General features: G+C 40.7%; 3 protein-coding genes across 4 annotated transcripts; 1 reads left to right on the top strand and 2 right to left on the bottom strand.

The window, feature by feature from the left end:
* Nucleotides 1-1,615: 1,615 nt before the first annotated feature.
* On the bottom strand, nt 1,616-8,720 carry hsp90aa1.2 (heat shock protein 90, alpha (cytosolic), class A member 1, tandem duplicate 2). The gene is made up of 11 exons (XM_040017428.1): nt 8,549-8,720; nt 7,363-7,512; nt 6,832-7,198; nt 6,608-6,741; nt 3,938-4,255; nt 3,637-3,802; nt 3,333-3,523; nt 2,962-3,109; nt 2,583-2,851; nt 2,158-2,491; nt 1,616-2,059 (listed from the first exon to the last, which is right to left on the bottom strand). Exons 2-11 carry the CDS (start codon nt 7,510-7,512, stop codon nt 1,947-1,949), a joined length of 2,190 nt encoding a protein of 729 aa, XP_039873362.1. The 5' UTR covers nt 8,549-8,720; the 3' UTR covers nt 1,616-1,946.
* A 577-nt stretch (nt 8,721-9,297) lies between these two features.
* hsp90aa1.1 (heat shock protein 90, alpha (cytosolic), class A member 1, tandem duplicate 1) lies at nt 9,298-13,751 on the bottom strand. 2 transcript variants are annotated; one of them, XM_040017430.1, is made up of 12 exons: nt 13,637-13,751; nt 13,441-13,543; nt 12,351-12,500; nt 11,867-12,233; nt 11,645-11,778; nt 11,221-11,526; nt 10,959-11,124; nt 10,643-10,833; nt 10,379-10,526; nt 10,017-10,285; nt 9,568-9,901; nt 9,298-9,468 (listed from the first exon to the last, which is right to left on the bottom strand). In XM_040017430.1, the coding sequence occupies exons 3-12, from the start codon at nt 12,498-12,500 to the stop codon at nt 9,359-9,361; spliced, it is 2,175 nt and encodes a 724-aa protein (XP_039873364.1). In that variant the 5' UTR covers nt 13,441-13,543; nt 13,637-13,751; the 3' UTR covers nt 9,298-9,358. The 2 variants fall into 2 exon arrangements, with proteins under 2 accessions (XP_039873364.1, XP_039873363.1); XM_040017429.1 differs by lacking the exon at nt 13,637-13,751 and having other exon boundaries at nt 13,441-13,630.
* A 1,996-nt stretch (nt 13,752-15,747) lies between these two features.
* wdr20b (WD repeat domain 20b) lies at nt 15,748-24,573 on the top strand. Its single transcript, XM_040017441.1, has 4 exons — nt 15,748-16,045; nt 18,660-18,842; nt 20,976-22,382; nt 22,728-24,573. Exons 1-4 carry the CDS (start codon nt 15,797-15,799, stop codon nt 22,782-22,784), a joined length of 1,896 nt encoding a protein of 631 aa, XP_039873375.1. The 5' UTR covers nt 15,748-15,796; the 3' UTR covers nt 22,785-24,573.
* Nucleotides 24,574-26,528: the final 1,955 nt, after the last annotated feature.

Here is a 26,528-nt window from a genome sequence, read left to right as displayed (position 1 = left end):
GTGTGTGGCAAGCTACACAGCTGCCCTGGGGCGCACTGACATAGGTGAGGCTCCGCCACCGGGCCCTCTGACCACGGGTGAAGTGTCTTGCCCAAGGACACAACGACCGAGACTGTCGGAGCCGGGGCTCGAACCGGCAACCTTCCGGTTACAAGACAAACTGCCAACTCTTGAGCCACGATCGCCCTAGTGGCCATAGTTTTCCGTTTTTACCTACCTTCTTCTTTCAGCTGGTTGAGACCCCTAGTCCGGAGCTTTCTAGAATATTTGAACAGCTTGGTAGAACCTTCTTTGAATGCACAACGACTGCCATCTACTGGTGGTTAACAGGAACCCACACGTGTAAAATGACTTGGACATATAGGATAAAAGCAGTGCGGAATGCATGAAAATATCTAAATCGATGTTTAAGCTTATGAGTTTAAGTCTAAGGAGCTTGGAAAGAAAAGCGTCTGGACTTCTTTAGGTTGCTTGAAGACGTTTCACTACTCATCCGAGAAGCTTCTTCAGTTATAGGGTAAAATGGTGGAGAGTCCAGACTCTTTTCTTCCCAAGCTCCTTAGACTATGATGACCTGGATGACTGAGAACCTTTACAGACTTATGAGTTAAACATGTGCCTTTCCACAAATAACAAAATGGGTAAGCCTTAATTTGATCATTTGTATCTTAGAAGAAGCTTAAAGATAGATAAGCAGAAAAGTAGAAGAGGAGACAAAAAAAGGAAGTTATTTTTGGATGAATCTGACTACAGCAATGATGTATTATATAAACCTTTCCTTCCTCTTTAGGAGTTTCTCTGTCCACTTTTACTTTTTCAACACAAACATCTATATCCTTGTAGCTTCAATCTGGCAAGAAATATCAGTACTGTGGAAAAGACTTCAGTGAGGTTACGTAAAAATGAACAAATTCCCAAATTATAGCCAAAAAAAAAAAAAAAAAGAAGCCTCGAGTTCTTTTGGCTTTTCCCCGTTTGTCTTTCTTTCAATTTGTTCCCAATAAAGGCATAATTATCAGACTTATCTGCTATTTCTTAACTTCCCCTCAAGCATTTTATTACACAAGATTTTTTGCTTTTTCCATGGAGAAACTAAAAAGGCTTTAATGCTTCATTCATATGAAGCAAAGAAAAAAGGGGTGGTTCTTCCCTTTCTTTCACTCTATGTTTAAGCAAGCATTGGTTTGGTAGCTTATGATTCATAAACAGTGTTGACTTCACTGGTTTTAAATGAAAACAGTATACTTCAAACATGGAAATTACAACGTCACATCATCACTTTATATTTATCAAGATACAAATTTCTGTCAAATGATGGATAAAGAATGTCTTTAAAAAATCCTGGTGAGAAAAAAAAAAAAAAAAAAAAAAAAGGTTCTAAAATAATGTTTGTACTTCATTTGAGCTGAATTAAGAAACCCTTTTGACATAGCTTTCTACTTGTTGAGAACAAAGTCTAAAGCAGTTCTTCGACTACAAGTGAACACTAAGTTTCATTGATTTTCTCGATAGATAGAGTGGACAGGTTAACCCACCTGTCCAATCTAAAAATGCAGCATACTATACATAAAACACGAGACTTGTGTTCACTCATCAGTAACAATGACCAAATAGCTTAACATGGTAAACCTTTATTAATGGTTTTTGCACCGTTTCAAATAACAGTATCGTGTTTTGTTATATTTACAATAAAGAACAAACTTTGGAATGTCAAATACAAAAAGAACAAATGCATCAATACAAAAACAAAAATGACAATCTAAAAACTCTAAAGATCTAAAGGAATGACTGAACTGCATGTGGTCAACGCAAGTGGAAATAAAGTTACGTTGGTCATCAAAAGTGTTTAGGAACAGACATTCCAGGCTCATTTACAACATTTAACATTAATTTTTTTTATAACATTAGTTTTGTTTTTTTAAATCTAAACAGGAAATGGAAGCTGATTAGTCCACCTCTTCCATCCTAGATGTGTCATCATCTTCCCCTTCAAGAGGGGGCATGTCCTCAGTGGGTGCAGAGGTGTTATCGTCAGATGTCACATCATCTTCATCAATACCTGGAAGGAAAATAGGAGCAGATCAGTCAGCAAAGCAGGGTTAACTCGTTTACTGGCAAACATACCACCAAAAGACACAAGATTTAACAGATACTCACCAAGACCTAGTTTGATCATTCTGTAGATGCGGTTGGAGTGGGTCTGTGGGTCATCCAGTGTGAATCCTGAGGAGAGCAGGGCGGTCTCGAAAAGAAGGATGACCAGATCTTTCACAGACTTGTCATTCTTATCGGCCTCTGCCTTCTGCCTCAAGGTCTCCATGATTGGGTGGTCAGGATTGATCTCAAGGTGCTTCTTTGCTGCCATGTATCCCATGGTGGAGTTATCCCTCAGCGCCTGAGCCTTCATGATCCTCTCCATGTTGGCCGTCCATCCATATGTGCTGGTGACAATGCAGCAAGGGGAAGAAACTAGGCGGTTGGAGACTGTGACCTGCAGAGGAAAACAAAAGCCACCGGTATCAATCAGTTGAACAATAAAACAAATTCCGTTGTTATATTGTCATTTGGTTTCATCAGCTTACCTTTTCAACCTTCTTCTCCAAGATATCCTTCATGATTTTGCATAGGTTCTCAAACTGAGATTTCTTCTCCTCCTGCTTCTTCTTCTCCTCCTCATCCTCAGGCAGCTCCAGGCCTTCCTTGGTTACTGAAACCAAGTTCTTGCCCTCAAACTCCTTCAGCTGCTGGACACAGTACTCGTCGATGGGCTCAATCATGTAGATGACCTCCAGGCCAGCTTTGCGAAGACGCTCCACAAAGGCAGAGTTGGCAACCTGGTCTTTGGTCTCACCTGAAATGCAGACATGATAATGTTGTTCATTCATGCCATATTGCCCACATGAGACAAGTTTTGTTTGCCGAACGCATGCTTTTGATTGGCAGTTTTAAAAGTGTCCTCACCAGTGATGTAGTAGATGTGTTTCTGGTTGTCCTTCATACGTGTGACATAGTCCTTCAGAGACACCATCTCATCTCCAGAGGCTGATGTGTAGTACCGCAGAAGCTCAGAAAGCTTCTTCCTGTTCTGGGAGTCCTCATGGATGCCAAGCTGTAATAAGGAAAACAGTCAACTGTTATCAACAGTGCAGATTTATTCAGCTGAATGTGCAAAAAAAAATTGCAGGCACTACCAGCTACCACTGGCTGCATTCAATTGTTGTTAAGCTACTTTATAATATCCATACTGCTAGAGCTAAATTATTCAAGCAAAAGAATTAAAGACAAGATCTGGTAACCTTGCACCTCACTCAGTCAAGGCTGTGGATACTGACCTTGATGTTCTTGGAGAACTGCTCGTAGTACTTCTTGTAGTTGTCCTTGTCCTCAGCCAGTTCTGTGAAAAGCTCCAGGCACTTCTTGACCAGGTTCTTGCGGATGACCTTCAGGATCTTGCTCTGCTGCAGCATCTCTCTGGAGATGTTCAGTGGCAGGTCCTCAGAGTCCACCACACCCTTGATGAAATCTGATAGGAAGCAGAAAGGAAACTGTTAAAACTCTAAAGATTCCATTGTGTCATTTTCATTATGATAATTCTATTATTGTTAGGGAAATTGTAATCCACAGTTTAATACTCACTGAGATACTCTGGGATGAGCTCCTCGCAGTTGTCCATGATGAAGACTCTGCGCACGTACAGCTTGATGTTGTTCTTCTTCTTCTTGTTCTCAAAGAGGTCGAAAGGAGCACGCCGAGGCACGAAGAGCAGGGCACGGAATTCAAGCTGACCCTCTACTGAGAAGTGCTGTTAGGCAAAAAAATAAAAATAAAAAATTAAAGTGATTATATATTGGACTACATTATATCAGACATAATTTTCCTCCTATAAAGTACTGCTACATTTTTAGGTATTTTTAAAATAACATCTCAAAAGCCCAACCTTAACAGCCAAGTGGTCCTCCCAGTCATTGGTGAGACTCTTGTAGAACTCTCCATATTCCTCATTCGTGATGTCATCTGGGTTTCGGGTCCACAGGGGTTTGGTCTTGTTCAATTCTTCCTGGTCAATGTACTTTTCCTTGATCTTCTTCTTCTTCTTCTTTTTGTCTGACTTGTCATGGTCATGTTCTTCATCTGATCCAACATCCTCAATCTCAGGTTTGTCCTCATCCTTCTCCTCATCTTTCTCCTTCTCCTCCTTCTCTTTCTCCTCCTCTGCCTCGTCGTCACTCACCTCCTTGTCCCTCTCTTTCTCCACCTGAAGGAAAATACATTTGGTCACACACTAAAGAATTTCCCTACACCTTAGCCTTAGGCATAGCTGGACAGGCCATCAGGCATACCGGGCATTTGCTTGGTGGGCCGATGGTGATTTTTCGTTTTTATGGGCTGATGATTTTATTTTTTTTTTTTTTTTAATAACAGTATAAACAATGAAAGGTGATGGATTGGCCAGATGCTGGCAGATGTGTAAAAATAACTCAGTTGTTTGGTGGTGGCTATGGCGGAGCTGCCACAAGAGGCCAGGTGGATGAGGGAAAGGGGAGGCAGGAGGAGCAGAGACCCGAGGCGGCCGCCCGTCCGAGTGTCAGGTGAACTGAACTTCAGGTAAGAAGTTATGACCTGCAGTCTATCTGGGTCAGATATAATCCAAGTTTAGGTGTAGTTTATTTTCGGTGTGCTGACTTTTTACCGTCAGTTACAATAACTTGTACTGCGTACTAGCTAGCATGACGGAGTTTCTACAGCTGGGTGGGTGCTGTGATGTTACTGATAGTGAACTTTATTTTATTCATAAGGTTAGTTAGTAGAGTTGCCAACCGTCCCCTGAAAAATGGAATTGTCCCGTATTCAGAGAAAATATCACGCGTTTCGTATTGAGCTGAAAAGGAACACAGTTTGTCCCGTACTTCAGCTAGAATGGAAAAAGACACAAAGCTGGAGTTTTTCTGTCTTTACGCTGTCAGCTGTCTCTTCAGCTACCTTCACACTGCAGGTCCGATTTTTTGATCAAATCCGATTTTTTTGTCTGCTCGTTCACACTACAAATAAAATGCAACAGCGAACACGCTCTAGTGTGAACGCTCAAAGCGGCCCGCATGCGCAAAAGAAGATGTCACACACAACGCGCTCTGTTTAGACACAGAGCAAACAATATTGTTTGACTGATGGCCCTTAATATAAAGACTTCGGACTTCATGTTTCCCAATTTTTGCTTTAAGTTATTTTGTTATTTCCATAATAATGTAAATAACTTAATCATTATCCTTATTGCTGTTTTAGAGGAGCGGTGCTTCAAGGGATAGTTGCAGATTTCTGTCAGAATCTGCAGATTATGCAGTACAAATAAAATGTTCACGTTTCTCCAACGTTGTCTTCCCAGCAGTTTCACCGGATGGCCAGGAAGCGTTCGCGATGTCTTATCGGGCGCTTCTCCGGCGCTGATAATTGGCGTCCGTCTTGTGTCAGTGACGTAAAAGACGGATTTAATGTGACTTGACAATTCCCACAGCAGTCGCTTTCTGAAACATCTGATATGTATCGGATTCAGTACCACATACGAAAGTGACCCAGATCGGATTTGAAAATATCGGATTTGTGCCGTTCACACTGTCATACCATGATCGGATATGGGTCGCATAGGGTCAAAAAACAAAAAACAAAAAAAAAAAAAAAAAGCGGATTTGATGCGCTTTCGCCTGCAGTGTGAACGTAGCCTTCTTCTCTCATTCAATCGTGAAAGTGATCAATGATCAGTTGATCGGCTTTTCTCTCTTGCTTCTTTATCGCCCACTTTGCGCCAGAAAGAGGAAACCAGCAGATGTCGCACTAAACAACAGCAGCATGTTTAAGCTTGATCAGCTGTTGTTAGAATTTATTTAATATTAATTTCTAGTATCAGCTGATGTTTGCTGGAGCCACAGCTGTAAAAGCTGCTGGTCATGATATTGGTTTGGTTATCTGGGGAGAGGGAAGCATGAAGTTGAAACCAGGAGATGTCCTTACTAAATCATAAGAGCTGAACAGGTGATGGAGAAACAGGTTTACCTTTTAGGTGACATGAATGAGTTGAAGTTATGAACTGTTTCTGAGAGACAAATAACACCAGGTTCCTTTTCTAAGTAGCTGACAGCTGGTAACTGTGCAGGGGCGGGTCTAGCAAAGCTTTGCCAGGGGCCCAGGTGGGGCATTAACAGGGAGAGGGGGGCACAAAGAAATACTTTTCTTTCTTATTCTCATTTAAAATATCTAGCTTTTATTAAATAATTATCTGAATCTTACAACCAAAGTTTTTATCTGATGTACAACGTATTGAAATCATACATATACCAACAAGACGGTGTACATCACTGTCACAACAGCGTTTGTTTTCATTCAAAGGCTTTATGGTTTTTCCTATAATACCTGGTGGGCCGGTCTGTAGTCAAAATGCCCAGGCCAATTTTTTGTCCCAATCCAGCCCTGGCCTTAGGGAGTCACTATTTTATAATATCAGTGTTTCAGAGATTTATTGAGCAACTTTCTCAGAAGTCTAAAGTGCAGAAGCTATCTGCAATAGTTACAAATTTAATTCTTCTATGGGATCATTAAATATGACTTAAGTACTTACAAATAGCGTAATAGGGTAGCCAATGAACTGTGAGTGCTTCTTAACAATCTCTTTGACCCTTCGCTCTTCAAGGTATTCTGTCTGGTCTTCTTTGAGGTGCAGGATCACTTTAGTTCCACGTCCCAGTGGTTCAGCTGTAGAGGAAGACTATAGGTCAGTATACTTTATAACCACTGGGTTAAATGATTAATAATTCACTTCAAATTCGGGGTTATATCACTTACAGTTGTCTACTTTAACTGTGAATGAGCCACCAGCAGATGATTCCCAGGCGTACTGCTCGTCATCGTTGTGCTTGGTAATGACTGTCACCTTCTCGGCTACCAGGTAGGCAGAGTAAAAACCCACACCGAACTGACCGATCATGGAAATGTCAGCTCCAGCCTGCAGAGCCTCCATGAACGCTTTGGTGCCGGACTTTGCAATTGTGCCCAAGTTGTTGATCAGGTCGGCTTTGGTCATGCCAATACCTGTGTCAATTAGGGTTAGAGTACGCTCCTCTTTGTTGGGAATGATCTCAATTTTGAGGTCTTTGCCAGTTTCCAGCTTGGAAGGATCAGTGAGACTCTCATAGCGGATTTTGTCCAGTGCCTGACGGAGCAAAACACAATGTTAATTGTTTAAACAAATTCCAGAATTTATTCTGTATTGATAATAATATAATTCAATTTCTTAAGGGGAAAAAAAGCATGTAATTTAATTTTTTTTTTTTTAAATAATAAACACAGCAACACAGACTAATGTTGAAAACCTACATCTGAAGAGTTGGAAATAAGTTCCCTAAGGAAGATCTCTTTGTTGGAATAGAAAGTGTTGATGATCAGGGACATAAGCTGAGCAATCTCAGCCTGGAATGCGAAGGTCTCTGCCTCCTCCTCCATTGGTTGGTCATGCATTTCAGGCATCTGAGTGAAGACGGAGAAATAATATTGTTTTTTAGAAAACACATTGACTAAAGTGACTGGAACACAATATAAAATACTCTTTTTATGACACTAAATGTTTGCATCCCAGCAACGTACACTTGAAAAACACTGCCAATCCTTCTTATGTAAGATGTTGCAGTTACAGCTTATCCTTATTAAGTAGCCTCGATGTTACATTAAGGAATTAACAGCAGTTCAAACGAAAGCAAATTCCCTGTAGATGTGTAGTATATAGTGACTTTCCTGGGTTTCTTTCTTGCTTACTTTCATAATTTTGTATTAAAAAAGGTACAAGGACCTTTTTTTCCCTTCTTGGACTGTGAATTTAATCTCTGCTTGGTTATTGGCTAATCAGAGATTAACACGTGGCTTGAATTGCATATCCGTGTCGGCAGAAATGACTCCACCTGCTGGTTTCCCAGGTGAAGTGCAGGTTTCTAGAAGGTACGAGGAAGCAAGAAGAACTCTCTAGCAGTTTCCATAGGAATCAAAAGCTCCGCCTCTCATACAGCTGACGAGATTATAAGAATGCACACTCTGTACCTACTGATTTTGCACTGAATTAAAACCTGGTACAAGGATAAGGTGGCCCAAAAAATCTTGCAGAAATTTTAGCACAGGAAATTTGATTAAGGTTCAAACAGTTAAACCCCTGCTTAACATAACACCTTCCTCCCAAATGCATCACTAAAGCATCCTGCCATGTGGCTACTGTCCCGCAGGTTTGAAGTCTGAAATGAGGCACAATAGGAATCAAATTCTTATTACCGTTTATGAAGCTGACATTAATATTCTCAGAGCAGATATTAATACTTTTTAAAGACCAAGTGCTGTAACTAGACTTCACCCTTTCTTCACTTTAGCTTCACTTTTTATCCAGACATGACAAAAATGTCAGCTTTGTTTATAAATTAATGTCAAATAAACTAACATTTAGTACTATTAAATCTGAATTTCAGGAAGTGTAATATTTTCGTATCCCAAATGTCTGTGGTAAGGCTGTTAATGTATTTACCTTGGTTTGCAGTGTGCCCAAAACTCCTGAGGAAGATGTGCAGAGATCCTTCCTTATTCGCAGGTTCGTTGACTGCTAATGCTCCTATGGAAACTCGTGTAACGGTGCTGTTTTTATACCCTCTATGACCATTCGAGAAATCCTCCTGACACAAGCTTCCAGAACCGTCTGGAATCCTCCTGCTCGGTGGTGGCCACTCACTGGCCCGGTGGCCTGTCAATCATGGTGCGTGTACATGCCTCTCTGCCTTTCTTGGCAGAAGGAGGCGGGATTAAGGGAGGGGTCGCTGAGCCTAATGAGTAAGGCATGTGAGAGCAGAAGCTAAAATGAACCATGCTGTATTCACTGAAAACCCCAGAATACATGATAAATTAAACGATGTAATTGATAAATGTAAGCCAGCTGTATAATGCGCTTCTCTAATACAACTTTTCACCTTTCAGTATTATTGTTTGTAGGAAGCAAGAACAAGTGATAAAATAAAGTGCAGTAGATCAATAAAAAGTGGCAGGTGTCATTTTTAAAATATATTTTATTACAAATTTGATTGCTTTTCATAAAAAATGTTACAAAAGAGATATAAGTCAAACCCCCAGTGACTTAATAATACTCTTAGTGATTGTCAGAAGTTTTATAAGTGGCTGATACAATATAAACTAAAGCCACTGTGGTCTGTATTAATTCCGTCAACTTTTTCTGACTAGCACATTGTTTACTAACAGAAATTCTGCTAAAAAATAATGTACATTTAAATTAGGAACATAAATTACAAAAATAAAAATGAAAGCCAGAAAAAGTCTAGTAAATAATTTAGTCAACTTCCTCCATTCTTGACGTGTCATCGTCGCCTTCCAAGACTGGCATATCTTCATCAGTGGGCTGAATTATGTCTTCAACTGCAGAATCATCATCATCAATTCCTGTGTATAGAAATACAGCCATTAAAAAAAACAAATTCCTCAATTAATGTATAATAACCTAACTACTACCTGAATGTTTAAAGGAAAAGATATACATACCAAGACCAAGTTTGATCATTCTGTAGATGCGGTTAGCATGTGTCTGTGGGTCTTCCAGTGTGAATCCTGAGGAGAGCAGAGCAGTCTCGAACAGGAGAATGACCAGGTCCTTCACAGCTTTGTCGTTCTTGTCAGCCTCTGCCTTCTCCCTCAAGGTCTCAATGATTGGATGCGAGGGATTAATCTCAAGGTGCTTCTTTGCAGTCATGTAGCCCAAGGTGGAGTTGTCTCTCAGTGCCTGAGACTTCATGATCCTCTCCATGTTTGCCGTCCATCCATAGGTGCTGGTGACAATGCAGCAAGGGGAAGCAACCAAACGGTTCGAAACTACAACCTGTCAGGATAGAAATTCAGTATTTTTAGTATGTTTGAACACAGTCAAGCCAACTTCTCATCCCTAACAATGTTAACTATAATAACTGTATCATTTTCTGAAGGAGAAAAATTACCTTTTCAATCTTCTTGTCAAGGATGTCCTTCATGATCTTGCAGAGGTCCTCAAACTTAGTCTTGAGCTCTTCCTGCTTCTTCTTCTCCTCCTCATCCTCAGGCAGCTCCAGGCCTTCCTTGGTTACTGAAACCAAGTTCTTGCCATCGTACTCCTTCAGCTGCTGGACACAGTACTCATCGATGGGCTCAATCATGTAGATGACCTCCAGGCCAGCTTTGCGAAGGCGCTCCACAAAGGCAGAGTTGGCAACCTGGTCTTTGGTCTCACCTGTTAAAGTTATTTCAATATGGTGTTTAATGAACTTAAACTACTGGGGAATACTTGAAAACAAAGGAAAATAAACCACACTGAATAACTTACCAGTGATGTAGTAGATGTGCTTCTGGTTATCCTTCATACGAGAGACATAGTCCTTGAGGGAAACCATTTCATCTCCAGAGGCTGAGGTGTAGTAGCGGAGCAGCTCAGACAGTTTCTTCCTGTTCTGGGAGTCTTCATGGATTCCAAGCTAAACATAAAAAAACAGCGTGTCATTTTGTGGTATTAAAATCCATGCTAGATGATTGGTATCAGACATTTTTTCTGAAGTTTTAGAGTTGAAGAAATTCAGATGGATGAACCTACCTTGATGTTCTTGGAGAACTGCTCATAGAACTTCTTGTAGTTGTCCTTGTCCTCAGCCAGTTCTGAGAAAAGCTCCATGCACTTCTTGACCAGGTTCTTGCGGATGACCTTCAGGATCTTGCTCTGCTGCAGCATCTCTCTGGAGATGTTCAGTGGCAGGTCCTCAGAGTCCACCACACCTTTGATGAAATCTGAGTAGGGAAAATAAACTGGTCAGCTTCCCAAAACCAGGAGTTGAGTTCCAAAAACAATTACTAATAACTATGAATTTTGAGAGAATGCGTCAAGATTTATGTGTTACTTCATTGTTACTTACTGAGGTATTCTGGGATCAGTTCTTCACAGTTGTCCATGATGAAGACCCTGCGCACATAAAGCTTGATGTTGTTTCTCTTTCTCTTGTTTTCAAAGAGGTCAAATGCAGCTCTTCTGGGTACAAAGAGCAAGGCGCGGAACTCCAGCTGGCCTTCCACTGAGAAATGCTGCGGGGGTAGATATGTATTAATTAGCATAACATTATTGCAACTGGTGTTGCTAAATATGTTTTAGAATGATCATCACAAGAAGATTTAGCTTACCTTCACAGCCAGGTGGTCCTCCCAGTCATTGGTAAGACTCTTGTAGAACTCGCCATACTCTTCATTGGTGATGTCATCAGGGTTTCGGGTCCAGATAGGCTTGGTCTTGTTGAGCTCCTGGGCATCAATGTACTTCTCCTTGACCTTCTTCTTCCTCTTGTTCTTGCCATCCTTTGTATCTTCATCCTCATCAGAGCCAACGTCCTCAATCTTAGGTTTGTCCTTGTCCTCAGCAGCCTCCTTCTCAACCTCCTCTTCCTTTTCTCCCTCCTCCAGGTCTACTTCCTTCTCTCTTGTCTTCTCCACCTTAAATATGCAAAGGCATATTATAATTTTGCGTTGCCATGCCATTATCACAGTCAATGTGTGGTTATTATCAAGTATTGATTGAATAACTGTTCTTACTGTGTAATTAAAAACTTACAAAAAGTGTGATGGGATAGCCAATGAACTGTGAGTGCTTCTTCACAACTTCTTTGACGCGCTTCTCCTCGCAGTACTCTGTCTGGTCTTCCTTGAGGTGAAGGATCACTTTTGTGCCTCTGCCAATTGGCTCTCCTAAAATCAACAACAAAATTAGAACCGTGGCAGACAGGGTGAAAATGACTGATTCAATTGATCTGTAAATGAGGGGACTAAGACATACCTGTATCAGGCCTGACTGTGAATGAGCCTCCAGCTGCAGACTCCCACACATACTGCTCGTCATCGTTGTGCTTGGTAATGACTGTCACCTTCTCGGCTACCAGGTAGGCAGAGTAAAAACCCACACCAAACTGACCGATCATGGAGATATCAGCCCCAGCTTGCAGAGCCTCCATGAAAGCCTTGGTGCCGGACTTTGCGATTGTGCCCAGGTTGTTGATCAGGTCAGCTTTGGTCATGCCGATACCTGTGTCAAGGAGGGTCAGGGTGCGAGCATGCAGATCAGGCCTGATTTCAATCTTCAGGTCCTTGCAGGACTCAAGTTTGGTGGGATCCGTCAAGCTTTCATATCTGATTTTATCCAAGGCCTGCCGAGAATAGATAACTCAATTAAAATACTTTTTTTTTTGGCAAAAAATATAAGGGCTTGTTTTACATTAAAAAAAAAAAGGAAAACATGATGCTGAAGTGTTTATTTCCCTTACATCTGAGGAGTTGGAGATGAGCTCCCTAAGGAAGATCTCTTTATTTGAGTAGAAAGTGTTGATAATAAGGGACATCAGCTGAGCAATTTCAGCCTGGAAGGCAAAGGTCTCCACCTCCTCCTCCATAATGTGTGCAGAGCTCTCAGGCATCTAAAGGGGGAGAACATATTGGGTAACATTTTTCAGAAAAAAAAAAAAAGAAATTGTACCTCTATATTTTTTGTGTTTTCGAATAATTATATTTTCACCTGTAGTTTAAATTTATTTACTCTGAACTTCTTCGGTTAAGTTTTTCTCAGGCAGCCACATGGCCTGCTGATGTGCACATGTTCCTTCTGTCAATCAGAGAACTGGCATTTTTTTGGGGGGGGGGGGTGTTCAGATGCTTTGGAAACCCCTAATAGCTTTAATGTGTGCAGTGTTTTTGTTAAAAAAAATAGCAACTTGAAATTCAAAGATGAAAGACAAACTAACTTTTTTTTTCAGCATAGGAAGGGGTAGTCTGTTGTCACGGCTACTGCGTATATTTTTAGGCCTTCTAAGAACATTTCATAGATTAAACAAAAGTTTTAATCCAGAATCAATAATTCCTTTACAGTTTACTAAGCTAAGATGCAAATGTGCTGCATCAGCTGTTAGAATAGGTCCTGAGAAGCCATTGGTCCCATACTTGGGTCACCTTGCTTGCCATGTGCTTCATGCCTGTAACAGTCCTACTTAGACACTGATAGAAAAGCACATACACTATACCATTCTGATTCTAACCGATAGTAAAGGTTAAAGTTAATTACATTATATCACAAAAGCACCCAATATACTGTAAAAAGCAAAAGTTGTTTTAAATTTTCTAATTCTTACCTTGAATTCTAATTCATACCTTGAATATAATCTTCATTTTTTGTTACTTTGTATAGTTAAATCAATCACTGAGCTTGATTTCTCTTCTTCAAGAGCTTCAAGTGTGTGCTTGGCTGCTGCTCCTATGAGCAGTAAGTGTCTTGTGAATTAAATCACTCACTTTACATAAAACCGTGCAAGCACCCAGTATACTCTAAAATCGAAATGATTGTTGCATTGATTCCATTCTTACCTTGGATTTAATCTTTGTCTTCTGTCACCTCTAGTAGACAAATGTATCACTGAGCTTGACTTCTCTTCTTGGAGAACTTCAAGTGTGTGCTTCTCTGCTGCTCCTGTGGGCAGTAAGTCTCTCTTGGTTGTGTTCTAGTGAGCGTCTTCTGACTCTATGCAGACCACACGATATGACGACGTCTTTTTATACTTACGGGATGGTTTCTCGAAGCTCCCATTCAGAAGCTTCCAGATTGTATGTTCACTACAGTCAGGGGGGTGCTGAGGAATGGTCTGGAAGGGGGTTGCGATTGGGACATTGGAGCTCTAAAGTTGGTGTGCCCTTATAGGGTTGCAGAGTCACAAGGAGTGCCTGTCAGTCACAATGAGAGCTTCACTGATAGCTTGTATAGCTGTTAGACAGCATAACCCAGCACCACAGCTGTGCATTGCCTTTGCCATCAGCAGCTGCCATGGTGCCCCACTGCACCCACATATGCTCATATTTAAAGCCATTTGGGATGCTGTTTGCAACTTGCTGTCCATTCACAGTTTAGATTAGCCATGTTAAATTAATTTCATTGTGGGACACATACAGCCCACTTTGGTCCAGCCCACTGTGGGCTGGACCAGAGAAAGACATTTACCTAGACATTTAATCCCTGAGATGTCTTTAATGCGATTTTAACAGTGTGTCTCAATTTTTCCACATCACAAACACATTTAAAATGGACTTCTTGTAAAAAAAAGAAAAGAAAAGAAAAGAAAACTAAAAAAAGAAAAAACTAAAAAAACAAACAAAAACAAAAACAAATTTATATAGTATATCACAGAAACAGGAACTTTTCTGCAATTTAATTGTTTATCTATTACTTAACTACTTTGGTATAGTATGAATGGCTATGGGGGAGATTTTTATCAATAGGAAAAGTTGTAAAAACTAATGAAAATACAGTCAAAAGTTCAAAATCTGTGCACTCATTCACATTTCACAATCAGAGTGGTGTCTTTGCTGGGCTGGGCCTGGTTTAGCTCATACCTTCATACACTTCTGAATTTGTTCTGGGCTATTAACAAATTTATTGATTAATAAATTGACCAAACAGAAATTCTGGAGGTAAACCCATATGCTGCCTTATTTACACATCTATATATGCATATTGTCAGAGTTTAGATTATCTTTTCTTTATTTGCATAATGCATATTGCAGACCAACTTACTAGGAATGTCTAGAACTTTCCATTTAATTTCCTGATTTTCATTTGTGGATTGCAAACAGAATATGCCATCCAAAGTATTTGGTGATAGAGAGAGACTTATGGTGAAGCAAACTGAATTTTGACTCTGCTCTGTGGCCATTGGCCAAACTTAAATTCTCGCAGAAATCATAAGCTTCCCTATAACACATTAATATGTGTATGCCAAAGACACAGTGTGTTGATGAGAGCTTGTGATGGTTTAGCAAGAGGTTGTAAAAACCCATTCATCCCATAACACTTGGAATAGGCTGCACTTACATGTAAAAATAATTAAAGTCAGACTTGTGTAAGACAGACGACTAGAATACTCTGGTCCGATCTGAGCTGTAATGGCTTTACTTACCAGAGGAGGGCAGTGTATCGCACTTTCTAGGGATCAGTTACATAATCGAAACGTTTCCAGCTGGTAGCAGACGTTACTAGAAGCTGAATACTCATGTACCTCAGTGTAAACTGATGAAAGAGAGAAGCCAAGTTTCTCGGTGTTCCACTATTCTGTTTGAGTAAGACAGTGAGTCAGTCCTTTTTTTAATGAAATGGAAGAATGATAATAATAGCAATGTTTCTGGAACTTAGTGCCAGAAGGTAGTTTTTACATCCCGGGATGGTTCTTACTTTGGTGCTTTGATTACAGAAGTGACCATGAGTTTCAGTCTTGGTTTTCTATTTCAGAACTTTCTGTCTTTGCCTTGACTATGGAAGATTTTATTGCACAGAGAGATTTTCCCCCTTTGTTTTTATTTACTAATAATATTTATTTTTGTTTACTCTGTTTATACTCAATTGAAAGCTTTTTCACCATAGGTTTTCTTATTATTACATAGAATTTTTATTTGTATTCATTCAAAATAAATATAATTTACTTATTGCTTTGGTGGTCCATAAAAGTTGTAAAAAAAACATTGATTTTACCAATAAAAAATATTAAATAACAGCGAGTTATTTTAAGTCGATGCGTTTATTGTTTAAATTAATCGCGTTTTACACGCGCATACACTTCTGTTTTTCTGCTGGACTCTATAATTCATTGTACGCATGGCTGCGACCGCAACGGTTCAACGCATGCGCTCTCGCTGACATCCGGGGCCAGGACAAGGATGAACGGCGATTTCCAAGATGGCGGCGGAGGGAGGAGGGAAGGAGATGAACGAAATTAAAACTCAGTTCACCACACGAGAAGGTGTCTACAAACTCCTCACTCACTCTGAATACAGCCGCCCGAACAGGGTGCCTTTCAACTCGCAGGGCTCCAATCCCGTCAAGGTCTCCTTCGTCAATGTAAACGACCAGTCCGGCAACGGCGACAGGATCTGTTTCAATGTGGGCCGGGAACTCTACTTTTATATCTACAAAGGCGTGAGAAAGGTAAACAGTACTGAGCGAGGAGGCAAAGTAACCGCTGTTCGGGAGCAGTCCGTTAATTTGACATATTTAAATGCGTTGCAAACCGGCTGTCAGCTCTCTCGGCTTCTGTTATTTAAGTGCGCAGATTATCAAGAGAAGGCCATGTAGCAAACCTAGCTAAGTTAGAGACTGATTAGCATTCTTAGCTAACATCGCCACAGTTGTTTTTGTTGTTGTTGTTGCTTCGATTAGATTTGTGCGCCCTCCAAGGTTCACTAGTTAATTCGGCGAAAAGCTGTGACATGAAATTACCCAGTGAACTGTGCTATACGAGAAAAGGCTTCTCCTGTTCTGTCATGTCATGTGGTGTTTGTTTATCCGCGTTTCTTTACGTGGAAAGTGCACCTCTACACTGTCGGTGGCAATACAGACAGGAAACAACTTTGTTGTTCCTTTTAAAGAAGCCACTGACTGCATGTAAGCTTTAGACTTTGTAAGCTGTGGGCATGGAAGTGAACAGTGTTGTTTTTCATGGTGTAATGATGTGTGCACGCTACTGTCAGGACTGGGTTGTGATGCAATGTGATCCACTGTTTAGGTTGCGTGCAGTGGTGATGTCATTGCAGCAAGACACGTTTAAGCAGAGATGGTGACTGTGACAGCGGTGATCATGCTGGTGATGTGCTTGACCCGTAAGCTGGGTGTAGCGGCCAAGCATCCTAATAAGGACTCACACTTTTGTTCGTGTTTTGGTTTTCCACGAAAACTCTAACATTGCATATTGACGTTAATGTTAGAGCTGTTCTTCTGTCGTCTTTAACAAAAGTAAAGTGCAAAGAGGAACACTTATTTTGGATAATTCTAAGTTAATATGGTGTACTACTTGGCAAAGGGCAACCTTTAGGTTTGAAAAGTTATGAAGTCTGTTATTTGACAGCAAGTTAAGCTACAGAATTGTGTGTTTCGATTTTACAGTTTTTGAACCCTGAGGCTAGTGTTTGACGTTTCCTTATGATTAAAAAAATCCTCAGATTGACTGAGCAACCGAAAAACTGCAATGTCAAAACATTTAACAACACTGCTGTCTATGGAAAATAGATCCTAGAGAAAATTTTAGAATAGTGATAAAAATGCTGACACTTTTACTACTTAATCAAAACTGCAGGGAGTAAATATTAGCCATTATAACTGTTTGCCAGTAAACAGCAATGTTAACCTGTTGATACAACAAAATTGAACCAGAGTAAATGCTGCATTAGCTCTAGGGACAGCATTTGTATTCAGGTTCATTTTCCTGATGTAGGGACGTCTCGGGTGGTTTTTAACATCAGCAATTCTCAAAACTTCTGCATCAACTTTTGGAATCCCAGAGCACGGACTGAACTAGTGCAGCCACACACACACACACACACACACACACACACACACACACACACACACACACACACACACACACACACACACACACACACACAAAAAAAAAACAAAACCCCATTCAGCTATCTTAGTGAGGACCTTCATTGACATAATGGTTTCCCTAGCCCTTTACCCTAACCCCAACCATTAAAAATGATGCCTAACTCTAACCCTTACCCTAAACCTAACCATAGCCTAATTGTAACCCTGACACTAAAACCACATTTTGAGCCTCAAAAAGGCCTTCAAACTTGTGAGGACCGGTGTGTGTGTCCTCACAAGTGACTGTTGGTTCTCACAAGTATAGTAGAATGCAGATTTCGGTCCTCACAAAGATAGCTAACATAGATGGATAACACACACACACACACACACACACATTACAAGGTGAAGGCCTGACTATCTGGATTATTTTGGGGTTAAATGTCTTGTTCAAAGACCCAGTGATGTGCATAAAGAAGGAGCTAATGGTCAAACCACTAATCTTACAATCAATGGGATTGCCACTTAACATCTCAAAGTTTTTCAGCCATATACAGGACAGTGGGTAAAAGAAATTGAAACACAGCAACACATTTTGCACAGTTTCAGATTAGTGACAGATAGATCAAAATCACCATTTTGTCTGTTGACAAAAGTGAGTAAAACATTTGTCACCTGAAACCCTAACCAGGGTATGTCAGGATGACAAGTCACAGTGAGTTGTTGTACATAAAGTTTATTGTTCAAGGATTAGACAGATCCACTGCAAACAGTTGGGATCAAGCAAGTTTTGTTTGAGGTATTTATTTCTGTTTAAACTTTATCTTAGCAGCTGAACATCCCTGGAAATATGTCTTCTGTCTCTAACCCAGGTGGAATATGAAGCATCCTTGTATAAATGATTTATGACAGTCTAGCCACAGCATCATCGTAGCACTTGTATTGTCGGGCAGCCATAGATGCTTATTTTATCTCATTTTATTTTGAGCTGCCTCTTTGACAACACTGATACCTTTAGAAGCGTTGCAACTCCTAACCTTTCTCTCTGACTTGTTTTATGCCCCAAAATAGACCTGAAGAAAGTGATAGTCATGAAGCTGTCACAAATGTTAGATTTGCATTAGTCAGGCTTTGTTGCTCTTTCTTTCTATTTCGGAATAATGACTTTCTGCATGTAACAACATATCACAGTTTCTTTAATTTATTTTTAGTCATGTCAATGTGTTTGTAATTGCAGGCTGCTGATCTTAGTAAGCCCATAGACAAGAGGATATACAAAGGAACGCAGCCTACGTGCCATGACTTCAACCCCCTCACAGCTACAGCAGAGAGTGTCTCTCTGCTGGTGGGCTTCTCAGCTGGCCAGGTGCAGCTCATAGACCCAATAAAGAAGGAAACCAGCAAACTCTTCAATGAGGAGGTGGGTAGCAGTTATCATTGTTTTGAAGACAACTTGCCTCTCTTGAGCCTTGTACTATGAAGAAGGATTTGAGGCTTAGTAATGTAACTTCGGGTTTAACCCTGGATTTTCAGTGTTCCAAATGTGGTCCACTACTTACCAGGGTACATCACCAACATAATTTGTACCGTAGACCTAATCTGCTCTACAGGTTATGTTTGACGTAAGAGATAAACAGGTATGTTCAGTTTTCTGGAATGAAGCATCACCATTCCTGGATGATCCTTGTGATCCAAGTGTGTAGATAGTTAAAGGTTGTAAAAAAACAAATAAAAAAAATAAAAGAAAATCTAAAGTCTTTGTTTTTCTCTGGTGAGCATTAGTAAGAAATATAAATTCTTCCTTTTGTCCAAGCTGTCTGTAAGTCATTTTAAAAATTTTATTGTACTTTGAATAGACTAAACTTTATTAATATTGCTTTTTCAGTCTAGCTGGCCAAAGAAGATGAAGCTCACACATAATCAAGCAGCATCATGAATGCTTTAAAACAAAGGAACTTTATTTTTGGTTATGAAGAGTTTCCCCTCTCATCGAAGAGGTTTCGTAAAATTCTAAAACAACTCATGGAGAATCTCAATGACTTAATCCCTAGTGGGGGTTGTCCTGAGGTCTTGTGAGCCACTGTTAATTATGTGAGTCGTCACATGAGCCAAGGTGTGAAACAAGGCTTTGGTCATTATTGTAATCAGGGCCAAGGTGGGAATCCTCTATGAGTCTTTGCCTCACTTTATCATAATATGAGGTATTTGGTGTTGTCCTGTCCTTTTCCTGTTGAGGTGGCTCTGTTATGTTGTGTAATGCATTTGTGGAGCGAGTGTTTGGTTCCTCCCATGTAAAAATTTGAACACTGCTTACTGAATTACACTGTGTTGTTTAGCTTATGTTAGAGTATTTTAGCCTTGGGATGAGCCAGTTTTTGTCTTGAGAGTTTTCCATGGTGAAACGTGTACTAGGGTGTTAATGGTTGGAGAACATTTTTTGGAACTTATCTAAAAAAACTTGCCACATACTGGACAACAGTATATTTCCCTTTGTTGTTCTCTATCCCTGGTGGATGTCTGAGGTTTGTTCCGGTGCATTTATTCTCATATTAATAAGGTGTCTCCAAAAGTTGATTCTGTTCATCTGGACGTAGCGTTTTCAGTGGGAGAAACGCTTCATCACTCATTAAAGTAGCTTCTTCAGTCTCAGCTGACTGCAGGTTTCCCCGATCTTATACAGTACATTTGCATAATGACTGAAACGACCTCCCAGCCCATTGTTCCTTCAGTGGGCTGGTTTCAGTCATTATGCAGGCTTCTGCTTTATAGGTTTTCTATTTTGACACAGGTGTCATCTGCCCATCTGATCTCTGAAGGCGATCAGACAGTGTTACTTTCCACTTCCTCTATGCAAAAATTGGTTACACTGGGGAAGCCATGGCGCATATTTAGTCTGTAGCAACCTTCATATTTGAATTATATGGTGGCTCATTTTCACAAACCACAAAAGATACCAGTTGCCTTCTTCTCAAGCAGTCCAGACTCCCATGACCTGGACATTTTCTGACTGAGATAACTACATAGACATATTTAGATGACTCTTTTTTTTTTTTATTGTACTTTTGTCTCAAACACGCAAACTCTCTGGTGTAATAGCTTTAGCCCTGATGCGCATGTGTGTGCGAGTGTGTGTTCATGCACGTGTTAGTTTAATTTTTAAGCCTCTATTATGTCTTTAAAATCTATTTTTATAATACCATAGTGTATATCACTTTTCTTCCCTTAGTCTTACCCCATTTCTGATTGGTCATATTCTTTCATATGAACATCCTCATAGCTAGATCGAGAAACCTGACTTGGCATGTTGTTAATCACCTTTGTGTGACCCCTTAGCTTGACTGCTGATTTTGGGGTAAGTGGTGACAAATAGAAAAAAGGTGTCATGGATATGATGAACTTTCCTTGTACAGGCTCCCAATAATATGTTTATCAGAATCAGAATACTTTATTAATCCTTAAAGAAATTGTGTTTATGTTTGATCTAGTCCACTAGCTGACCTGTCTCCTTGTTTTTTGCTTTGTTTTTCCTTTTTTTCTATTCTTCTCTTTCCAGAGACTTATCGACAAGTCGAGAGTAACGTGTGTGCGATGGGTTCCTGGTTCAGAGAGCCTGTTTCTTGTGGCTCACTCCAGTGGCAGCATGTACTTGTACAATGTGGAAAACACCTGTGGCACCACAGCACCTCACTACCAGCTCCTTAAGCAGGGTGAAAATTATGCTGTGCATACCTGCAAGAGCAAATCGGCTCGTAACCCGTTACTGCGGTGGACAGTGGGCGAAGGGGCGCTCAACGAGTTCGCTTTCTCCCCAGATGGAAAGTTTCTAGCTTGTGCGAGCCAGGATGGCTTCCTGCGGGTTTTTGGCTTTGATGCCGCAGAGCTACACGGAACTATGAAGAGCTACTTCGGTGGCTTACTGTGCGTGTGCTGGAGCCCCGATGGACGGTATATTGTGGCAGGAGGGGAGGACGACCTGGTGACGGTTTGGTCATTTTTGGACTGTAGAGTCATTGCACGAGGGCATGGCCACAAGTCATGGGTGAGCGTGGTGGCGTTTGACCACTGTACCACCAGTGTTGAGGATGGCGACTTGCCTGCGGAGTTTAGTGGCAGCGACGAGGACTTTCACGAGCAGAATCACTTCAGTGCAGGCAGAGACAGAGCAAACAGTTCTCATTCTCGGCTTTCTAAGAGAAACTCTACGGACAGTAGACCGGTTAGTGTGACCTACAGATTTGGCTCAGTGGGACAGGACACCCAGCTGTGCCTGTGGGACCTCACAGAGGACATTCTCTTCCCTCACCTCCCTTTGTCCCGCACTCGAACACACACTAATGTTATGAGTGCCACAAGCCCTCCAGCAACAGGACAACCTCCTTCTACTCTGTCCACGACCACCAGTTCCGGTGGCACCAACAGTAAAGACAATTTGAGCAATAGTAGCACTAGCGGCAACCCAACTAACTCCCTCCCCGGCACCTTGCCTCGGTCCAATAGCTTGCCTCACTCCTCAAATCCAGCGGGGGGCAGCACCCCCAACAGTAACACAGGCAGCAGCAACAGCAGCAGCAGCACCACCGCCACAACCAAGGCCAACAGCATCATTGACAGCGCTTTCATCGCCACCAGCGTCAGCAAGTTTGCAACACTGTCGTTACACGACTCGCGGAAGGAGCGCCACGAGAAGGACCACAAGAGAAACCACAGCATGGGTCACATCAGCAGCAAGAGCAGCGACAAGCTAAACCAGCTCAGTTCGTCAAAGATGGCGAAAGCTGACGCTGCTAAGACTTTAGGCACTACTCTGTGCCCACGCATGGAGGAGGTGCCGCTCCTGGAACCGCTGGTGTGCAAAAAGATAGCTCACGAAAGACTCACTGTGTTAATCTTCCTGGAGGACTGTCTGGTAACAGCCTGTCAGGAGGGTTTCGTTTGCACCTGGGCTAGGCCTGGGAAAGTGGTGAGTGACGGGCCTCATGAGAATACTCTCTTGTGACACTTTAAAGTTATGTTTTGTTGTTGTTTTGTTTTTGAGTAATTCTTGCATTCAGAAGCAGTTGGGTTTGGGTTTGAGTTCACACCTCATATATATCTATATCTATCTATCGCTATATATATATATATATCTATATATTTATATATTATAAATCTGCATCATTTTTGATTATAAATAGGACGGTTTGTTTAAAAAAAAAAAAAAAAAAAAGAAAAAAAGAGCAAACCTCACGGCCTCACCGTTCTACCTCTCGTGTTAGATTTGAGTAAAAACCTTTATTATCAATGTGTGTTATCTGTCTCTCCACAGGGATTGCTATCATCTCAAAACAACCCAGCCAATTCCCCCAGTGGAACAGTAGTATAGTCGATGCTGGTGCTGCTAATAACAGCTCCACGCAACAGAGACGTGGGGACGACCACGACCGAGGCCCTGCAGCGCTTCTTCACACACAGTCACACATCACATGACCTCGAGTGTTTCCTTTCATTCTCATCACTACAAGCACCCAGATGCTCTCTTTGTGTTACTGTTCATGTTAAGAATTTTGGCCAAGGCCAGAGTTAGAAACTTGACCCCCTTTGTTTTGTGTGTGTGTGTGTGTGTGTGTGTGCGCGCACGCCTGTGTGGGGGAGGTGGAGTGGGTTTAAAGGGTGCTATTGGAAGTTAGATGGCAAGTTTTAAATCATCCAGGAGGCTTATGGGAAGGTTTGACTGGCTTCATTATTGCATCTATGCTCATATCAGAACGTGTCTAGTCTAACAATAACAAACTAATCCCCCAATCTCTTGTGCCTGTAAATCTTCAAAGACTAGATACGGTGTAAGCATTTGTGATGATGCCTCAACCTGACCTTTTTGTGTGGGTTTAATTAAATCCCTTTTTAAAAAAAAAAAAAAAAAAAAAAGAAAGAGAAAAAATAAATGTAATATATTCACAGATAAAGGGAATAAGATGAGGAACTGTTTTGGAGCGACAGCAGCATATCCCCAAAGCGAAGTCTCTTATTTTTCACCTCCTGGGTGATTCCTTGTGCAGTCACGGTTGTCAAACACCTGCCCAAGAGAGACTGCCTTTTACTTCCTTTTGAAACGTTTTTAAGTCCGAGTTGTCAAACTCAGGAGTTTATTTGCACAGTTTTGTTTTTCTTTCATTCTTTTTCTTCCCTTGTATATTTTGAACTCATGAGGGTGGAACAAGTTTTTCAAAACGCTTTGAAAGCACTTGGGGAAACGGCTTGTTATCGTTCTGTCTCAACGCTGGATGCTGCAATCATAGTTTTTTTATATGAAAAAAAAAATTGTTTGCACTTAATAGTTAGAGGAGTATGGCTTTACATTTTGGAGTGTGTAAGGACTCCTTGACAAGGTTGTTATATAAATAGAATTTAAAAAAAACAAACTTTGTATCTATTGAGCATTTATTTTAATATTGTTTCGGATGAAATGGGCTCTGTAATATATGTAAATATTGTACATCAGTGATTTATGAGTGAAATAATCATATTACATTAATTGAAAATCCTCATTTCAGAAAATAGTGATATTTCTAATACAGAAAATCTATACCTAATATTAAAACAAATCTTGAATATGCAGGTGAAAATGTTTCTTTTCTGTTGTACATAGAGAAATTTCAGGTGTATTTTTATTAATGAAACGTTTGGTATAGGAAATGTCTATCCTTTTGTCTAACAGGTAGTGCTGAATGCTAGCTAGCCTGTCGCTGCAGATTCCTTTTACTACGTAGACAGGTAGGCGCAGAGGCAGTGGTCTATAATTCAGCCATCACTTTGAGCTCAGGTAAACCACAGGAAGACCAACGCTGGCATAGTTCTCCTCACCCATAGGCAGCAGTCCCATCCGTCATAATACTTGTGAAACTCACTTTAACAAATAAGACTGACAACCTTGTTCTGCACACAGGACTGAAATCTGTGACTTCTGTTATATTGCCAGTAACTGATGCTGAACTTGTGAACAAACTTGACACTGTGTTGAATTACCAGCTGACATGCGTCAGCACTGGTGGTGTTGGGGGGTTAGGTGCTTGAGGTGAGGGGTGCTTTTTCAGGCACCCACACAGAACTAAGGATTTTAACAGTGGGAGCCTTTTCCTCCATGTGACGCCTATTAAAACAGCTTTGACAGACTACCTGTTCTGTTTGTGTTCACTGTTTATTTACACATGAAACTACGCATTCATGCAACATTTACTAGTTGGACATGCACCTCCATGCTTTCTTCTGCCTGGATAAGCGGTCAGGCTCAATACAATGTGAATTTCTTACATTGTTAACCTTTACTTTTATCGCATAGCGAAAGAAGTATTACATTTTTTCACTTCATAATGAAGGACAAGCACAACTAATAATTTCCCATGATGGCTTGGTTCCAGGGCAGGGTTCTAGGGCAAACTCATTTGACATTGTGAGCCACTTTGATCTAAAGCAACCTGGATGAGTAAAATTCCCTTTTCTTTCGATTTAATTGCAGAGATATCTTATAAGCTTTGCAATTGTAACAACATCTCAGTTTTTCAACACGACAAAGAAATCCTGCTGCGGTAAATGAATGAAATCTGGCTTAAATAGTGAGAAATAAATGTGTAAGATAGCAGGAAAACTTCTGGTTGCTCATCACACAGACTGTCCTGTCATTGCAAAACAAAGCTTTTGTTTATTCACTGCAAATGTCCCTTTTTGTGGACCAATTCTAAAAAACAAAACCAAATAAAGAGACATTTCTGAAATAATTTGTGAGAAAATAGGAAGATTTCTGTTATTTAAATGTTAATGAATTACTCTGGTGTAGCATGAACGAATGAACAGCCATGGGGGAGGTTTTTATTAGCAGAAGAAGCTGTGAAACTTATGAAAACACAGTTAAAAGTCAAAAATTGATGCCCTCCTTCACATTTTCCAAAACCATCCAGTGGACCGAATTTACCTTGCCAATTCTGGCCCCCGGGCCTTAAGTTTGACACACCTTATCTAGGAGATTTCTAAAATTTCCTTTTACTTCATTTTGAGAATTACCTCCCTGACCACTGAAGTATTAGTATTGCAGCTAACCAGCAGGTGGCAGTCTTGTTCAGGCAAATGAGAGCTTTTGGAATGTTATTTCCATAACAATCACTTGATCAAACGGGGAAATTGCTGTCTATGTGATATGTAGCCTATATCCTGTTGTCTCCCCCTTGGTCTCCCATCACAAATGTATTGCTTCCACTTCATATATATTTTATATTCAAAGAGCAGAATAAAACTGCTTCTCCATAATTTATGAGCTACTTTTAGGAGAAACACAAGCACTCATAGCCATTAAACCGGCAGCCTGTGGCATCGGTTATGTGAGGGGAAAAAAAGGTGTGATCAGCAAGATAGACTGGCACAATCATCCCGTCAGGCTGTCACTAAAACAGCTCTGACTGCATTACTGATCTCTTCTGGGCTGGCAACATCAATCTTGAGCAAGTGTCAATCAGAATTAGTGAGATATTTACATTTAAAAAACAAAAACCCCACTGATTGTAATATATGTGCTATTATTGTGCTTTCTGTGCTGTTTACAAACCCTATCACCTTTGAATGGCAATCAAACTACAGTAGCGTCGAGCACAGGCTTGAAAAGAGCTGCATCTATCTTACACCTTCAGGGAAATGGGCCCTCTTTGATAGGTATTCAATAGCTTGAAAACGAATCCCACTGCACAATCCCTCTTTGACCATCTTTTCACACTGATGCAATTCCCTCGTCTGCATGTCTCCATATATTGACCCAGAGTTTTGTTTACCTGCAATGTGTGCAACGTCTATGAATGATTAATATTGCCTCTCGGGGGCTAGAAGCCCAGACTGAGCAACATTTCATGTGATGCAGAAACTTGACATCTTAAGATACTGTGAGAAGGGAGGGAGGGGAAAAAAATTTATTCATGCCTTTATGTCAGTGATAGATTTGAACGTACACGTCTAGTCAAGTTGGGGAAAGGATCACATTAATCTAGTTTCATTTTCAAGCTCTGCAGGGATGTTTATTTAACCCGCTGCTAAGACCTGTGGTTAGTTTAGACATTAAAGAATGAGTTATATTACAAAGTCGGGATAA

The sequence above is a fragment of the Simochromis diagramma genome, unplaced genomic scaffold (assembly GCF_900408965.1).
Source record: "Simochromis diagramma unplaced genomic scaffold, fSimDia1.1 OVJJ01000802.1, whole genome shotgun sequence".
Taxonomy (NCBI): Eukaryota; Metazoa; Chordata; class Actinopteri; order Cichliformes; family Cichlidae; genus Simochromis; species Simochromis diagramma.
This window is presented reverse-complemented; position numbering and strand designations above follow the sequence as displayed.

Excerpts from the sequence above, each read along its gene's own strand:
- hsp90aa1.2 (XM_040017428.1), bottom strand. The coding sequence starts at position 7,512 with ATGCCTGAAATGCATGACCAACCAATGGAGGAGGAGGCAGAGACCTTC. Across the intron at positions 3,524-3,636 it reads GCTCATCCCAGAGTATCTCA|ATTTCATCAAGGGTGTGGTG; the intron begins GTGAGTATTAAA and ends GCTTCCTATCAG. Across the intron at positions 2,060-2,157 it reads AATGATCAAACTAGGTCTTG|GTATTGATGAAGATGATGTG; the intron begins GTGAGTATCTGT and ends TTTTCCTTCCAG.
- hsp90aa1.1 (XM_040017430.1), bottom strand. The coding sequence starts at position 12,500 with ATGCCTGAGAGCTCTGCACACATTATGGAGGAGGAGGTGGAGACCTTT. Across the intron at positions 12,234-12,350 it reads TCATCTCCAACTCCTCAGAT|GCCTTGGATAAAATCAGATA; the intron begins GTAAGGGAAATA and ends TATTCTCGGCAG. Across the intron at positions 9,469-9,567 it reads AATGATCAAACTTGGTCTTG|GAATTGATGATGATGATTCT; the intron begins GTATGTATATCT and ends TTCTATACACAG.
- wdr20b (XM_040017441.1), top strand. The coding sequence starts at position 15,797 with ATGGCGGCGGAGGGAGGAGGGAAGGAGATGAACGAAATTAAAACTCAG. Across the intron at positions 18,843-20,975 it reads GCAAACTCTTCAATGAGGAG|AGACTTATCGACAAGTCGAG; the intron begins GTGGGTAGCAGT and ends TTCTCTTTCCAG. Across the intron at positions 22,383-22,727 it reads GGGCTAGGCCTGGGAAAGTG|GGATTGCTATCATCTCAAAA; the intron begins GTGAGTGACGGG and ends GTCTCTCCACAG.